At 46.2% G+C, this 17,468-nt stretch overlaps 1 protein-coding gene across 2 annotated transcripts in view; it reads left to right on the top strand.

Moving 5' to 3' along the window:
* Positions 1–425: 425 nt before the first annotated feature.
* Positions 426–17,468, top strand: part of WFS1 (wolframin ER transmembrane glycoprotein) — a 29,831-nt gene continuing 12,788 nt past the window's right edge. Inside the window, exons 1-3 of one of the 2 annotated variants that reach the window (XM_088463574.1) lie at positions 426–629; positions 3,998–4,144; positions 8,322–8,404. In XM_088463574.1, the coding sequence (XP_088319700.1) occupies positions 4,003–4,144; positions 8,322–8,404 (225 nt within the window). In that variant the 5' untranslated portion in view covers positions 426–629; positions 3,998–4,002. Of the gene's footprint in view, positions 630–1,184; positions 1,269–3,997; positions 4,145–8,321; positions 8,405–17,468 lie in introns of those variants that run through there. The other variant, XM_088463575.1, reaches the window with a different exon arrangement.

Genomic DNA, 17,468 nt, shown 5'->3' with positions numbered 1-17,468 from the left:
TATTTCAAATATTCATCCTTAAAGAACTTTACCAGATAGAACTAATTAGGAATACCCAGTGATATTTGTATCTTATAACAAATAGTTATTGTACTGTGCATGAGTCAATATCACATGGGTCATCAAGTAACTATTTCACTTCTGGAACATCTAATTGGTTTGTTACATTGAGTCAGACATTGTTAAACTCACTGACAACAAACCCAGGTAGATATCAAAGTCAGCCTGTAAGTGTAACAGGGTAAAGGACTGTACAGTAAGCAGGCATGCCATGATAGCACAGGGCCGGTAATGTAATTATTAAACTCTTTATTTAGAACTGAGTGCTGCTGCTGATTATCACAGTGAAAAGCAATCGAGTACAGCACATGATTGCGGTCAGTGTCTATGAGTCAGCTAGAGCACGGTAGACTTGTCATCCTGCCAGTGCTGACAGCGGTGGGTGGGGAAGAGTTGCAGAGTGGAGTGGAGTGGTCACAGTCAGTGGTGGAAGAGATTGAGAAGTAATGAGACTGAGAGCATGGCAGGACTCTCACTCTGAGATAGGTGGCACAGGATCTCCCAGCACTGACACTGCAGCATTACACCCCCAGTGCGCCCAGCAAGGATCTTCTGCAGCTGACTGCCTGGTAATCATCAGGGATTGCTGTTACTTGAGTCATGGAGGGCCCTGCTAACCTGGTGCATGCAGCATACTGTATACAGGGGCTGACACTTGCTGCGATTGGTTACTTGTTACTGTATGTTGCCAGCATGATGTTCCTGTTATTGTATATGTGATGTATCTGTATTTGCTATGGATGATCTTAGTATCTTCTAGCAGGAAAGGCTGCTCCAGCTGGGGAGTGGTTGTATTAATAATACTGAGGATAGAGCCTGCAAATCAGGATTGGCCAGGGAGCTTGTGTTGTTGCAGGAGAGGGAATGTACTTGGACATTGTCTGGTAATCATAGGCTGTAGCAGTGTTCTGGAATGCACAGTACAGTATGTTTAAATGAAATGACTTATTTTCTTCAGCTCCTGGTTTAGGATCTGCATAATCTACACATGTTTTCCTGTGTGCAATGGAGTGGATGGGTTAATTGCAGGTTTCTGCACAGTAAAGCGACCCACCCCTCACATGTTTTCATGTGTGCAGATAAACAAGCAAAATTCTGTGCACATCCAGAACACTCGGGCAGCTTGTGATTTATGTATTTATCTATCGCTTTACATGCTTATTACATACAGATCTGATGCTGGAATTTGTGTACATTTGTGGAATTTTGTAAGTCTAAATAGCCCATGGCTCTACTTAGCTATTCTGCAATCAGGTTCCTTAAAGATTTATATATATATATATATATATATATAATCTCTCTTTATCATTTGCTATACAACTAAACCAGACTATTCATCAGCTTATAAGTAAGCTTGTCATACTATCCCTTTTAAACAGGGACAGGTTTAATGGGTTTCTCATGTTCTGTGGCTGGCTGACTTGAAGCCTGTAATTCACCTGGTTTTAATCAGCCACAGAACCTGTGATATTCATGAGTGTCCTGGTGTAAAGGTATGGCAAGCCTACTATATAAGGGCTATTTAGCAAAGTGTATTTGTGAAGATACCTGCAAAAATTAAATACTACCTGAATGTATCTATGGGGGATCATAGCAAATATCGGAGATATCTTTTTGTAATCCCCCATTTTTGACTGCAAAAGCTACATAGGTTTCTATGGTGGCAAATTTATCCAAGCTTGGCCCGGATAGCTAAAGAAATTGTATCCTATAACATAGCCTGGTACTTCCTCATCTTTGCAGGCACTGGTTAAGCTACTTATGTATCTTTACTAGTCAGTGAAGATACGTAAGTAGCGTAAACATGAGGAAATACCATTCGGCCCCTTGCGGGCACGGTGGCTCGCTTCGCTCACCACAAGGATATATTCACCCTCCATGTCCACTTGGATGGTAGGGAATGACGTTGGACACTGGCTGAACTTTACGCTACTTACGTATCTTCACTGCCTAGTGAAGATACGAAAGTAGCGTAACCAGCGCCTCCAGCAGGGGGCCGCAAAGATGCCTATAGCTCCTACATCTCAACATTTACTAGGAAAGAGATCCCAACCCGGCAGGGGGCACTCGCACATACCTGGTCAGCAAACTGTGCATGCCTGGTAGCGCGCCAAAGTCCCGAAGGAGAAGTGATCACTTTTAACTCATCACAGAGCCCAGCTCCTATCGGAACCCCTGTCCCTGTGTGTTTTATTAATGCATTAACCCTGTGTGGCCAATTGTCTCCAAATCTCTTGAGTTTTAGTTTTTGGTGTTGCCAAATCACTGTATAGCAATGTCCCCCTACTGTACTTCCTGGTCGAACAGACCCAGTGGCATAACGTTAGGGGTCGAGCGGGGCACGTGCCCTGGGCGCCGGCCTTCTGGCTCCCGCACTGGGTGAAGGGAGAGAAGTAATGACGTCTCTCCCATAATGCCCACTGCCGAGTGGTACGGAAGCAGCACTGCAGACAGCGGCAGGAGCGGGGATTCAGGTAAGTGTATTTGTCTGTCTGTGTGTGTGTATTTTATGTGTAAAAGTCACTGCATTGGGGGCATTATATAAGGGGTACTGCATAGGGGGCACTATATATTGGGCACTACTGGGGTGACTGTATAAGGGGCACTATATATTGGGCACTACTGGGAGACTGCATAAGGGGCAAATGGCCACCACTGAGAGCACTATATAAGGGGCACTACTGTGAGGCACTGTATAATTGTTACTGCATAGTGGGCACTATATAAGGGGCACTGTATCAGGAGCACTATATATTGGGCATTACTGGGAGCACTGCATAAGGGGCACTATGTAATTGTTACTGTATAAGGTGCACTGCATAGGGGCACTATATATTGGGCTCTGCTGGGGGCACTGTATAATATGCACTACAACAGGAAGCATTGCATAAGGGGCACTACTAATGGGGATATTGCATAAGGGGCACTACTAATGGGGATATTGCATGAGGGGCACTACTAATGGGGATATTGCATGAGGGGCACTACTACAAGGGGCATCGCATAAGGGGCACTGCATAATGGGATCAGTAGCGCACCCAGGTAGGGGTTTCTTGGTAATCAGAAACCCCCCTTGACAGACTGTAGTGCAGGCAACTTGTTTTTAAGCCCAGCACCCTTGTGACAAATTGGTCAATATGGAGGAGGCGGGGGCCAATATGACTCGATTTCACTAGAATCTAGTCATTTGACCCCGGCTTAAGACCATGGTAGCAGCCTGCTAATCCCGTCCCGTGTGTGTGTAAGGTGTGTATATATATATATATATATATATATATATATATTAGAAACCCTCCCCATAAAAATCCTGCGCTTGCCCCTGGGGATATACTACTGGGGGCATTAAGGTGCATGTGGAATGGTAAGGATTGTTCCCAGAGTGACTCAAAACGGTGGTGTGTCCATTTTTTCGGCGCACGCACATAATTTATATTCCTTAATCCACACCTGGCTAACCTGTGGCTCTCAAACTGTTGTGAAACTACAATTCCCAGCATGCTTTACCAGCTGATCGTTGGAGGGTATGCTGGGACTTGTAGTTTTACAACAGCTGGAGTGTGACACTTTGGCCAGGCCTGTCTTAATCCTAACTGTAAAATCATATATGGTAATGTTTATCTTTTGCTGTGATTTGGCTGTTACTCCACTTCAGTGAAGACCAGGAAAGTGATCTACAGTAGTTAGTACATAAAACCTGCTTCACAGAATAGAATGAGTGGTCTTCCAGCTTCCTACCAGGTCACTTCATCTGAGTGCTTGGTCGCTGCAATGTCCTTTATTACACAGATAGTTCTAGAGTGTGTCACGACAGTTCCCGTTTTATTAGCAGCTGGACCATTTGTGGAATAATCTGTGGTCGCCTTTAGAATGTGATTATGAAATCTCCCTGGCAGAAGGAAGTTGCAGTGTGACATTATATCTGAATTATGTCTTCTAGAAACCATGGATTCCGACTCGCCAGCTGCTCCACACGTACTCGGCAGATCACAGCTAAATGCTGCCACTTGTGCTGACGGACATGAAGAAACCCAAAAATCGGCCCCATCCACTCCCGGGTCTGCTGGGGTATTTGCAGCTGTACCAGGTACATTTAAGCTCTGCTTTGGAATGTGGGGGTCATTCAGACCCGCTCGCAAGCGGGTCGATGTTACCCCAGTGCGCATGCGCATGACGGAGGGAGCTCTGTCGTGCGCATGCGCGAGACCCGGACAGCGACAGCCAAGCCCTTTGGTGGGCGTGCCAGGGGTGTGGCTGCCAGATGGAGGCGTTCCCATGGGACCGCCTACCATCTGGGTCCGGCCCCACTGACATCAGTAGTGATGTCAGTGGGAGTGATTTTGGCTCTGATAGAGCCAAAATCACTCCAGGGCTTGCGGTCACCGAGACCCTACCGCAGGGTCTCGTTGCAAGACCATCGCGACCATCATGGACGCTCGCATAAGCACAGCTATGCGAGTGTCCAAGAGGCCGCTCCATTTTTAGGTAGGAGGGCACTGATTCAGAGCGAGCGCTCTGGTCAGAGCGTCCGGCTCTGAATCAGGCCCTGTGTGTATACGCCGACACCCGAACATTTGTGGGCTTGTAAATTTCAATGTCTGCCCAAGATGCTTTTGCCATCTGCTGTACTTCTGGTTTAGATTTGCATTTCTTGCATTTGTAGTCATTTTTTTTTATCACTTTGACTTCTCATTGCAAAACTGTAATATAAGCAATATCAAAATAGGGTGACATTATCCTAACGGGGAAATGGACAGTCTGTGAATATAATGCACTTGGATATCACAAGTTTCCACTGTGACGTCTCCTGGTCATCAATCAGATGCGTGCTTTGAAGCTACATGCAATGCATCCATACACTGCAAGATGTATGGAGGTGATCTCCATTCACAGAGTGAAATCGGCTGAATGACGGTCAGGAGGATCGGACAGGTTTAATAATCAAACGATCCTGACTGTTTTTTAGCCGTTTTCAGGCGATTATCGTCCATGCCCATACACTTGACGATAATCGTTCTGGTCCATTGTTTCATCGGCTGATCTGAATGATTATCGTTCATTGTACGCTCAGCCTAACTGACACGTTATTTTTTTTTTTTTGTTTCCTTTTAATCAAGCTCCTAATTTTTATTGAGCTTTATTACGTGTTAATACAACAAACAAAATGATCCTACCTAACACATTATGGGGTCTATTTACTAACAGTGTTAGGAGACAGAGTGAAAAGTGATAAGGTGCCAGCCAATCAGCTCCCAACAGTCATTTTTCAAACACAGCCTGTGACGGCAGTTAGGAGCTGATTGGCTGGCACCTTATCACTTTTCACTCTGTCTCCTAACACTGCTTAGTAAATAGACCCCTATGAGGTATAAGTATTGTCCAGGGAGAAATATGAGGTATACAGATGTGTCCTCCTTGCTCATCTAGCCGCAATACACCATGCAACGCGACATGCCTGGCGTGAGTGAGTCGCCAGGTCCCGTGCAAATCTGGTAGCGCCGGGCGTCTTTTATTTGCCGAAAATGTGTCTGGTCTCAGGGCCTGATTCAGAGCCGAACGCTCTGACCAGAGCGCTCGCTCTGAATTAGGGCCCTCCTCCATGTAAATGGAGCGTCCTCCTGGCCGCTCGCATAGCTGTGGGTGACCACCCACCGCATATGCGAGCGTCCACATGATGATGGTCGCGATGGTCTTGACCATCGCAACCATCGGGCTTGAGACAGAGACCCTGCGGTAGGGTCTCGCTGCCGCAAGCCCCGGAGTGATTTTGGCTCTATCAGAGCCAAAATCACTCCCACTGACATCACTAGTGATGTCAGTGGGGCCGGCGTCAGACGGTAGGCGTTCCCACCAAAGGGGGCGTGCTGTCAATCAACATCGACAGCACGCCCCCTTTGGTGCGAGATCAGGAGCGATGGAGAGCCCGTCGCTCGCCGGGTCTCGCGCATTCGCACGATGGAGCTCCCTCCGTTGTGCGCATGCGCAGTGGGGGAACATCGACCCCCTTGCGAGCGTCCTGCGCTCGCGAGCGGGTCTGAATGACCCCCTCAATGTGATGTGACTAGTGCTGATAAATGTGATATGTGACACTTGTATATCCGAGTGCGACTGAGACTGTAAACAGAACTTGGCGAGAAAAATAGCTGCGGCCACTGCATGGTAGCACTTTGCATGCAGACTGAGAGACTCTGTCGCACATGGATATACAAGTGTCACATATCACATTAATAACAAAAAAAAAAAAATACTTTTTGGCACAACTGCAGCAGAGATGTGTAAGGTCACATTTGCATGTATTGTCCAGAGAAGTCCTAATTTCAGCAGCTCATATGGCGGCATTGTCTGTCTGCTTAATGCATTATGCTGAATGGTTCTATACGCACTTTTGGTCCAGCTGCATCGTCTCATCTTATTATGCCCAATGGTACCATGTGTGTATCTGTCTGTCATCCATGTCCTATGCCAAATTCCCCTATCTGCTATACCTACAGATGTGCCAAGTTACATTGTGGCTGATCGTGCCACAAATGTGTGCGATCGCACTATGCATTCCTATGGAGGCGTGGGCGCAGTGTGTGTATCTGCTTGCGGGCGTACCTCTCGCGTCATGCATGGTGTGATTTGCCGCACCAGCGGCCAGGATGTAGCTTGGCATATCTGTATGTGTAATTACTATGTATGTACCCCTGTTTCTCCACTACTGTGTGTTGTTCTAGTAATGGCTTGTACTTACACTACAGTTATCTGTTGTGTATTGTACTTTTATACTGTGTTTTTATGTCTGCCCCTTGTACGGCGCGGGGTAAACTCTGTGGCGCCTTGTAAATAAAAGATAATATAAGTTGTGAGATGGAAATTTTAGCTAACTTTATTTAATACAGTTAGAGAAGATAGTGCTTTGGCTTTTATACCCTTGGCAGGAAGCTATTACTATTTAGTTTTTATCTTTTTAGATTGTTATAATTTTGCTCTTTGATTAACACTTAGTGCTACAGAAAACCTGCCAAATATAAAACACTCTGCACGTCAGCTTGGTGCATTAAATGGGTTCTAATGGTTGGTTGGTTTACTGTACCAGGGGTGAGGGTGTATGGCGTGGTATGAAATGAGAATGTTGGCGTGTATAAAGGGGGTACGGACGGCTAGTAATCTCACAAGTTACACTCGTGTGTGTAATATATATATATATATATATAATATAATTAATTTGTCCTCCGATCACACGTTTCACGTTAGAAAATTGATCGCTCCTTATATTTATATGATAATGGCTCTCTAGATCTGGTCATGTGTTTTAAGGCATGTTCCTGGAGTCATAAGGTAGAAGCTGTCATATTGTGGTTTGTTTGGACATATCCTTTATGACAGTGGTTCCCAAAACTCGGTCCTCAGGACCCCACACAGGTCACATTTTCCAGGTTACCCAGCAGGTGCCTAGGTGTACTCATTACTCACTGACACATTTTCAAAGATCCACAGGTGAAGTAATTATCATTCTGTGAGGAGACCTGGAAAACATGCACTGTTTGTGGTCCTGAGAACCTGTTTATTATTATCCATGCTGGCATGCCCATGGCTGCTTTTGCGGGAATAGAACAGCTGCCCTGATAACAATGCTATGTATCCAGTGTTACAGAAAGTGACAGACGTATATGTACTAAGCCTTGGATGGAGATCAAATGCCAGCCAATCAGCTCCTGACTGCCTTGTCACAGGCTTTTTTTTGAAAAATGGCAGTTAGGAGCTGGTTGGTTGGTACTTTATCTCCATCCAAGGCTTAGTTAATAGACCCCAGTGGACCTTATATCCGTCTGCATGAGAAAATAATCTAATCAGTTTAGTCTGGAAATCCAGCGACACAGGGATAATAAACTACAGTAAATGATAATACAAGCAGTCCAGACTGGACATCAGTGTCTACCTGTCATTAGATTGCAAGCTCATTTGCACAGGGACAACTTTAGCTTCAGTTTCTTATTATTTGTATAGGCATACCCACAATGAATAGCACGATGTTTTATATACTGTATCAGTGAAAGATAATAATTCACGTTCGAAGGGATGTGGTCATTCTTGATCACCTGTGGATCAGTCCTCCAGCAGTAAGAATTCATTGTAGGCTACGACTGTCCAAATTGCTGCCTACAAGAGTCTCTGGAGCTCTAGATCAGGATGCCGCATGAAGTGCATGTTCCATGGAGCTGATCATAGTAACTGAGGGTTGGCGTTCAATGTGCAGCATTTGACTTGTTATCCTGTTGCAGAGAACATGAATGAAGATGAGGAAGCCCAGCTGCAGGAGCTGCTGGAGAAAGCTAGGACCGGGGATGCGAAGGCACAGAGTGAGGTAACACTGGAGTCTGATACTTGCTGTAGTAACAGATAGGAAGTTGATTTCTCTGTCCTGGAATTTTCTGGGCATGAAACAGGCAGAATGATTCACTGTGCAAATATTGCTCCTCTTTACACTGTACAGCCTGTGTACACAGCAATAGGATGGGACTTCATGGTAATCACTGTCTTCTTCGTTTCTCTGTCCTATGTTAGGATAGTGCTTGTTAATGCTCAGATGCAGGTAAATGTGATGTGTGCCTGCAGTATACTGTAATACTCTGCAGAAGTTCCCCTACAGAAATCACTCTCCAATTGTTTGTAGACACCACCTATCACAGAGCCTTGTGCATGTCAGCGTATGGCCATATCTGTTAGTGTGCAGGGCCCAGTGTCACCAGCACGTAGGGGAGGTGCTAAATACACGGTCTAATTTAAGCTGTCACTTTGCTGATGACCTTTGCATGCACTGTGAGAGCAGATCAGGATAGGGATTAATGTGTGCAGGGATATATGTGTGTGAGTGTGTGTGTGTGTGTGTGTGTGTGTGTGTGTATATAATATATATATACACACACACACACACACACACACACACACACACACACACACACACACACACACACACCTTTAATTCAGCATGTCACACATACATAGAAATAGATTCAGAAACTTCTTTTTGTTTTTTTATAAAAAAAATAATTTTCACGCTGTCCTGTTCAGGGTAAGCAGGGCTGGTGGTACACCTATGGGCTTTTGTTCCACAGTTTCTGACATTGCGGTCACAAATCGTGCTCAGCTATCACTCCGCTAGATGTTTAAAAAAAAAAAAAAAATAAGCAGCAGAGAATGTTTTTTAAAAATATTCTTTTCTATCTTTTTGAGATTGTATTATTCAAATAATTTTTATCATTAAACAAACTGTTTAGGAAATGTTAAGAAGTACTGCCCAATTTTTATATATATTGATATCTATGAATGAAAATAATATATATATATATATATATATATATATATATATATATATATATATATATATATATATATTGGACCTACCGTTGGTGTACGTTGGGCAACTTGTTCTGGGCTTTCCGCTGGATGGATTTGGATAAAAATGTAACAGAGGGGTGACAATTGGTCCCTGTCAGACCTCACGGCAGAGTGTGCCAGGCAGAACTTTGTCTCAGGGAGCCTATTCTGGGCCTTCCACTGGATGGATTTGGATGACATCACATAATAAAATATAATAACTTGAAGATGCACCAATTGGGATGAAAAACCAATGCAAGGTAGTTCAGTTGGATCCTGGCCAGGTTTTAGGGGGGTTAGGGTCCCTGTCGGACCTCCCGTTGGTGTACACTGGACAGAACTTTGAGCCGTGGAGCCTGTTCTGGGCCTTCCACTGACTGGATTTGGATGAAAACTCCACAGAGTGGTAACATTGGATCCTAGAACAAAAACTAGGGGGTTGAGGTCCCGGTCAGACCTTCCGTTGGTGTACACTGGGCAGGACTTTGACCCAGGGAGCCTGTTCTGGGCCTTCCACGAGATGGATTTGAATGAAAACTTCACTGAGGGGTGGCAATTGGTCTGGGATTTTTAATAGAGTGGTTGGGGTCCCAGTCGGACCTCACTGCTGAGTGTGCCGGGCAGAACGTTGATTCAGGGAGCCTTGGAACAAAGATATCGGGATAGGTGATCACTACTGTTGGACAGTGACAAGAGACCCCAGAAGAGGAGCACAAGCGACAAGCAAAGAGAAAGCACCCCCATGAATAGGCCACTATATTAGATAGTACTTTCCTATGCTGTGTGTGTGTTTTGTATGCTGTGTGTGTGTTTTGTATGCTGTGTGTGTGTTTTGTATGCTGTGTGTGTGTTTTGTATGCTGTGTGTGTGTTTTGTATGCTGTGTGTGTGTTTTGTATGCTGTGTGTGTGTTTTGTATGCTGTGTGTGTGTTTTGTATGCTGTGTGTGTGTTTTGTATGCTGTGTGTGTGTTTTGTATGCTGTGTGTGTGTTTTGTATGCTGTGTGTGTGTTTTGTATGCTGTGTGTGTGTTTTGTATGCTGTGTGTGTGTTTTGTATGCTGTGTGTGTGTTTTGTATGCTGTGTGTGTGTTTCGTATGCTGTGTGTGTGTTTCGTATGCTGTGTGTGTGTTTTGTATGCTGTGTGTGTGTTTCGTATGCTGTGTGTGTGTTTCGTATGCTGTATGTTTGTTTCGTTTTGTGTTCTTATTTGTGATTGATTGAATTAGAACAACTGTTATTTATTTTCTATCAAGAAAATATCAGATTATTTTAAAATAGCTTTTCACTATGACTATATTACTAATGTACATACAGTATAGTGCAAGTAGTGTAGCTCAAAAAATAGAGCTAGTAAAAACATTCTGAAATCATTAGTTTTTCTTGACTTCAAATTAATGTATGACTATTATTAGAAAGGAAACATTAAAAGTATTAATTTGTTATACAGTGTAATCTGAACTTTTACTAATCAAGTTAAATCCTCCCTCATCTCCCATATTGTGCCGAACTTTAGCTAGAAGTGCTTCAGGTGTAATATTACCCCATAGCAACAAGTGGGAAGTGGGTGCTTAGCTGGCCAAGCTGGAAAACTCACCTCTTATTGATGATCTATCATAAGGGGAAGGGGGACCTGTAGCAACTGCTGAGTGTCCCTCATTATACACTGTAGAGCAGTTCTGCAGTGTAGCTGGCTCAGTCACTACTATCGTTCCTGTGGTATAAAATCCGGAACCAGGACAATCGCTTCAACCTGGTCAGCTGAGCATGTATTTATACTGTTGATTAGAAAAATGGCATCCTGTTGCACAATAGGAAGGGATATAAATGTGACAACTAATATAATAATATTAATGGTTCTTTCTTCTTTAGGGTCCATATGGGATCCATAGGGATACCATTGAGTGTGTGTGCTTGGAGTGATCCAGGCACCAAACAGTTAAGCTTTTGCTCCCAGGATGCCTCGGTCCTCCCCCACATATACCCTGCCCCCAGCCACAGACAGTTTTTTTTCGTTCGGTGCTGCTTTAGCAATCACAAGCTTTTTAATTTTATTGGATTTTTTTTTTTTTTTTCTGTCATCTGAGCAAGCAGCAAGGTGTCCTAATGGGAGCATGTGCCGCTGCTCCAACTACCTCTGCCAGCGCCGCAACACCAGTAGGTGATCTGGTGATTTCAGCGGGCGCCAGCGGAGCTTTGCTAGCCGCTCCATTGGGGATCCAGGGCTGCAGCTGGGCAACGGAGAAGATCAGGTAAGGTGATTCCCCGCTTGTTGGCAGTCCTTACTGTTGGGGACCAGGTGAGGCCAGCAGCATCCGGTAGTTGATGCAGCAATAGGGGAGGCATTCTCACCCCCGGCAGCCCCTCCCCCAGCCCAGAGCATGATCCCTCACAAGACTTTTCCCGCTACTGGGCTGTCCCTCCTACTCACCCTCCTCCTATATGAGATGCTCAGTAGCCATTAATCAATGCTTTTCAGAAGCTACAGGTCTCGGGAGTGTCTGGTCCAGTCTCCCTGTATACCTCTCCCTGGGACCAGGTTATACAACGCTCAAATCCTACATCCCTTGGAGGCTTCAGTAGTTTATTTAGTGCCTATTATAAGTATATTTATATGCATTGTATGTGACTTGTGCTAGCTCTGCTGTGTGTTTATATTGTCTTAAACTTTCTGACTGTTAGTTATATCTATCCCTGCTGCTCATCCTTAAACTCTTAACTACCAGGTGTGTAGGGGTTAATTATTTCTTCACATTTCTTTGTATTTGTGAAGGGTGTCACATTGCATTATTAACTAGACACTTAATTTGTGCTACTGATACCCCTTTCAGACATACGACCCGGGAAATTTCCTGCTCAGACCCGGGAATTCTCCTGTGCAAATACCCGGATATTTGGTCGAGACCCCCCTTTCACACTACAGTGTCTACCCGGGAAATTCCCAGGTAGACCCCTTTCAGACATAAGCCAGGTTTTTTAGTTTTAAATATTACCTGACTCTCCTCTGCTCTTCCTAACCTATCCCCTCTCTGGCTGCCGCTGATGATGTCATCATCATGCAGCAGGCAGCCGTCCGATCAAAGTGCAGCCTCTATTAAATAGTTAATAAAATAACTCCTATCTATAATATAATAACTCCTATCTACCCTGGTGGTCCAGCGGGAGTGCGGGCAGCCCGCTGTGGCTGCGAACCACCGGCGGTCTCCAGCGCCGGTGTGAGGACCCGGCCATGGTCGTTGACTCGGTTGTCAGCGCCACAGCCACCGGCGCTGCTTGGTGCAACCCGGGAGTAGTAAATTCCCGGGTAGCACCATTCAGACAGAAGCAGGGTAATTTCCCAGGACTTAAGTCCCGGGAAAAACCCTGGTCAATTGCAGGGGCGGCTACCCGGGAAAGGGGTATCATTGGCTATTTCTATGTCTTCCAAAGGCAAGGATAAACAGGAGGCTGGTTACATGTAAATACTGTTTTGTGGGCTTGTCCTCTCAGGATTTCTTGCAGGTGTGTCTATGTGCTAATTGTTATAAATCTGCTCACCAATCCACTTCATCAGCCCCGGTATATGAGCCACCCTGGGTGGCCTCATCCCATGTTATGATGCAGCTAATGGATCGTTTATCATCAACTCCCATGCTACCTCCTACCATGGGGTACCCACAGCTGTTAAAATGTCTGTACCCCCTATGCATTCCTATGTCCTCCCTATGTCATCTGAGGAGGCAGATGACGCACAAGGTTCTCTCTATGAGTGAGTACCGTCAATCAATAGTGGATGTTCCTGCGGTTAAATCAATCCTAAATAGAGAGGATGATGAACCGGCCCCTAAGTCTTAAACCTCGATGTATAAACATCAGAAGGTGGTTAAAGCAGAATTCCCTCAATCAGAACAGCTCATGGGGGAAGCTTTGGGTACTTCCAGGTCCCAAAAAAATACCTTCTCCCTACTAAGGAATGTACTAAATGGGAAGTCCCTCCCACTGTTGAAGCGCATGTGGCACGCTTAGTCAGAAACTCTATGCTGCCTTTACCATCTACATCCTCCCTTAAGGAGGCCACGGATCGAAAGCTAGAAACTTGTCTCAAGTCAGTCTAGTCTCTTGGAAGAGAACCTGCAATCAGATGCTACCAGGTAACAACTGGCCTATATCTCCCATATTCCGGATGCAGCTCTTCTTTGGGAGAAGCTTAGTTGGATACTGGACTTATTACTTCTAAGGCACCTGCGACCTTGGTAGTCGCACGCCAGGTCCTTTGGCTACGGTACTGGAAGGCGGACATAGGATCCAAAAAGGCATTCAAATCTTACCCTTCCCTTGAGACAGGTTGTTTTACACGGAATTGGACAAGATTGTGGCTATCGTGGCAGCCTCAAAGTCTACCTTTCTGCCATCAGCAACTGCCCCTAAGCCTAGGCTATCCTCTTCTTGGTCCTTTTACCCCCAGGGTAAGGCAAGAGGACAAGTTTTTCCCAGGCAGTCTGGCTCGCTCAAGGCCACAAGGCTGCGAGTCAAGCAGCCGTGGTCAGCCAGACGTCCAGCTGCCAAGTCTGATGGCAAACCTTCAGCCTGATGGGGCGGGCCTCCTCTTGGGGGACTCCAGGGTGGGAGGCCGACTTCTTCAATATGTCGACTCTTGGCGTCAAACAACAACAGATGACTGGGTCTGAGAAGTCGTTTCTCAGGGATACGCCCCACTTTCTTGAGGCATCCTCCGCACCAATTTTTTTTGTACAAGTTCCCCATCAGACCCTGAGGAAGCCATTCACTCCCTGCTGCGTTCAGGGGTGATAATACCGGTTCCTTCGGCTCAGAGAGGAACTGGTTTTTATTCCACTCTTTTGATTCAGAAGCTGAATGGGTCTCATCGCCCTATTCCGAATCTCTAACCCCTCAACAGATTTATCAGAGTGCCCAAGTTCCGCATGGAAACTTTACGATCAATTGTCCTGGCAATGGAGCTGGGGGATTTCATGGTTTCTCTGGACATTCAGGGTGCATACCTGCATGTGCCTATTACTCCAACCCACCAGCGGTTCCTACGGTTTGCTGTTCTGCAGCAACATTACCAGTTTTGGGCATTACCCTTTGGTCTGTCAACAGCCCCTTACCAAAATAATGACGGTTATGGCGGTACACCTCAGATGCCAGGGAATTCTGCTATACTTAGATGACCTCTTAATCTTTGCACACTCGCCGGTTGTGTTACAATGCTATGGATCATCAATTGGAAAAAGTCCTCCCTATCTCCGACAACGGACGATACATCTGGGGGCACTCCTAGCTTCCCGAATACAGAGGTTCTTTCTGCCAGCAGACAAGATATTGACACTACACTTGCGGGTGCGCAGCTTGCTCCACAATCGGAGGGTATCCATTCACTCAGCAATGCAGGTCCTGGGGTCCATGGTGTCAACCTTCGATATGGTGGAATACGCGCAGTTCCACTCCAGGCCTCGGCAACAACTGATTCTCTCCCAGTGGAACTGACAGTATCATCTGATCCAGTCCCAGACGATCCTTCTCTCTCCGGAGGTTCAGCTTTCCCTCTCACGGTGACTACAGACGTCCCATCTGGACAAGGGTTGCCCCTTCTGGATGCCAGATTGAGAACTTCTAATGACAGATGCCATCCTTCACGGATGGGGTGCAGTAGTCTGTCGTCATTCCTTTCAGGGACGGTGGATAACTCGGGGAAAGTCGCCTGCCCATAACATTCTGGAGCTTCGAGCAGTGTACAGAGCACTCACTCAGGTTCAGGATCTTCTCCAGCCGGTCCAGATCCAGTCCGACAACACAACTGCGGTTGCGTACTTCAACCATCAGGGGAGGCAGCCATGTGGGAAGTGGCAAACATTCTGGTTTGGGCCAAAGGTCATCTCCCAGAAATCTCTGCAGTGTTCATTCTAGGAGTCCTCAACTGGGAAGCAGACTTCCTAAACTGTCAGGACAAACACACCCGGATGTCTTTCAACTCCTGGTGGACAAATGGGGCCTGCCAGATGTAGACCTCATGGCCTCACGTCACAACCACAAGGTCCCCAGGAGCGGGTTCGGGACCAGAGACCCCTCAGCCGCCTTCGTGGACGCTCTGGCAGTGAGGTGGGACTTCAATCTCTCATATCTCCTTTTCTCCGATCTCACTCCTTCCGAGGGTGCTTCGAAAGTTCAAGCAAGAGGGCAGCATGGTGATACTAATAGCCCCGGCCTGGCCCAGGCGACATTGGTTCGCTGCCCTACAGAATCTCTCCATAGACACTCTGTTTCCACTGCCTCTACGGCAGGATCTATTAGCACAGGGTTCTTGCCGGCACCTGGACCTACCTTGTCTGTCTTTGACTGCGTGGCTCTTGAGTCATCCCTTGTAAGAGCCAAGGGTTTCTCTCACTCTCTGGTCCAGACAATGTTCAGGGTACGTAAGCCTGCCTCCGCCCACATCTATTACAGAGTTTGTCACTCTTACTTTCAATGGTGCTCCCCGAGAGGTTATGAACTTACAGTTTTTAGGGTATCCCGGGTGCTTGCCTTTCTCCAGGCTGGGTTATACCTTGGTCTCCCTTAGAGTTCAGATTTCTGCGTTGTCCTTCTGGTTCCATCAAAGGATTGCTCCCCTGTCTGATGTCACAACATTCTTTCAGGGGATTCTCCATCTTCAACCTCCCTTTTGTCCCTCTGGTAGCTCCGTGGGATTTGTCCTTGGTTCTCAGGGCTCTACAGGCTCCTTCGTTTGAACCTCTGGACTCTGTAGACCTCAAGTGGCAGACGGTGAAGACGCTCTTTCTCCCCGCTATCTCTCTTGCCCGCAGGGTATCTGATTTGGCAGCGCTCTCCTGTCGCTTCCCATTCTTGATCTTTCATCAGGACAAAGCTGTCCTCTGTACTAGGGCTGGGTACCTCCCTAAAGTGGTATCCCGGTTCCATTTGAATGAAGAGTTTGTGGTTCCTGCCTTCCAGTCCTCCGATCTCTCTGCAGGAGAAGCCTTCTGGATATGTACCATATGCACTTCTGATCTACGTGGATCGTACTAATTCCTTTAGGAAATTGGATTCTCTTTTTGTGTTGTATGGCTTTCACAAGCGAGGCTGGCCAGCTAACAAACAGAATCTTGCTCATTGGCTCCACATGACAATCTCTCAGGCCTACACGCAAGCTAATCTTCCTGTTCCAAACAGGGTTTCACCACATTCTACTTAGTCTGTGAGACTCACGTGGGCGGTTTGAATTGGCGCTTCTGCTGAACAGCTGTGCAAGGCAGCCACGTGGTCTTCCATCCACACCATTCTCAGGTTCTACGCCTTTGATACCTTTTGCCTCTCTGGATGCTTCCTTTGGGCATCGGATTCTCCTTTCTGCTCAGGAGCGTCCCCACCCTTAGGGAAACTGCTATGGGACATCCCCATGGTATCCCTGTGCATACCCTGTGGACCCTGAAGAAGAAATTAAACCTCATGGTAGACTTACCTTTTGTTAACTCTATTTCTTCGAAGTCCATAGGATCCACAGGGCGCCCACCCTGACGCACCTGGCCTCAATGGGTATATTTCCTCTTGATCACTGATTCCATCATCTTCTGGTAGAGTGTTTCTTGAGTGTACTGTTCTTCCTTCTCCTCTTTCATGCTCCTGCCTTGGGCTTGTTTGTAAAACTGTTTGCCTCGGTCCTCCTCCACAGATACCCTGCCCCCAGCCACAGGCATTCTGGGAGCTAAGCTTAACAGTTTGGTGCCTGGATCACTCCAACCACACACCCCATGGTATCCCTGTGGATCCTATGGACTTCGAAGAAATAGAATTAACGAAGGTTCGTCTACCATAACTCATAGTTTTGTATGAGGCAACTTCTTTTAAGGTCAGTGGTCCATGTAAAGCAGTATTTTCAGATGCTCAGTATATTGATACTGACCAATTCTATCATCTCAGCGGAGTCCAGGAGCTGCAAACTGAAATAGATTTTCCTGAGGCTCCTCCATTTGCCTGGTTGCTTGAGATGGGTATGAGCAGGAGGACCAATCTCTGTTCTTGCTGCTTAATTTGGTTTCATGTGACCACGCCCCC

The sequence above is a fragment of the Taudactylus pleione genome, unplaced genomic scaffold (assembly GCF_031769625.1).
Source record: "Taudactylus pleione unplaced genomic scaffold, aTauple2 ptg001408l, whole genome shotgun sequence".
NCBI lineage: Eukaryota > Metazoa > Chordata > Amphibia > Anura > Myobatrachidae > Taudactylus > Taudactylus pleione.
This window is presented reverse-complemented; position numbering and strand designations above follow the sequence as displayed.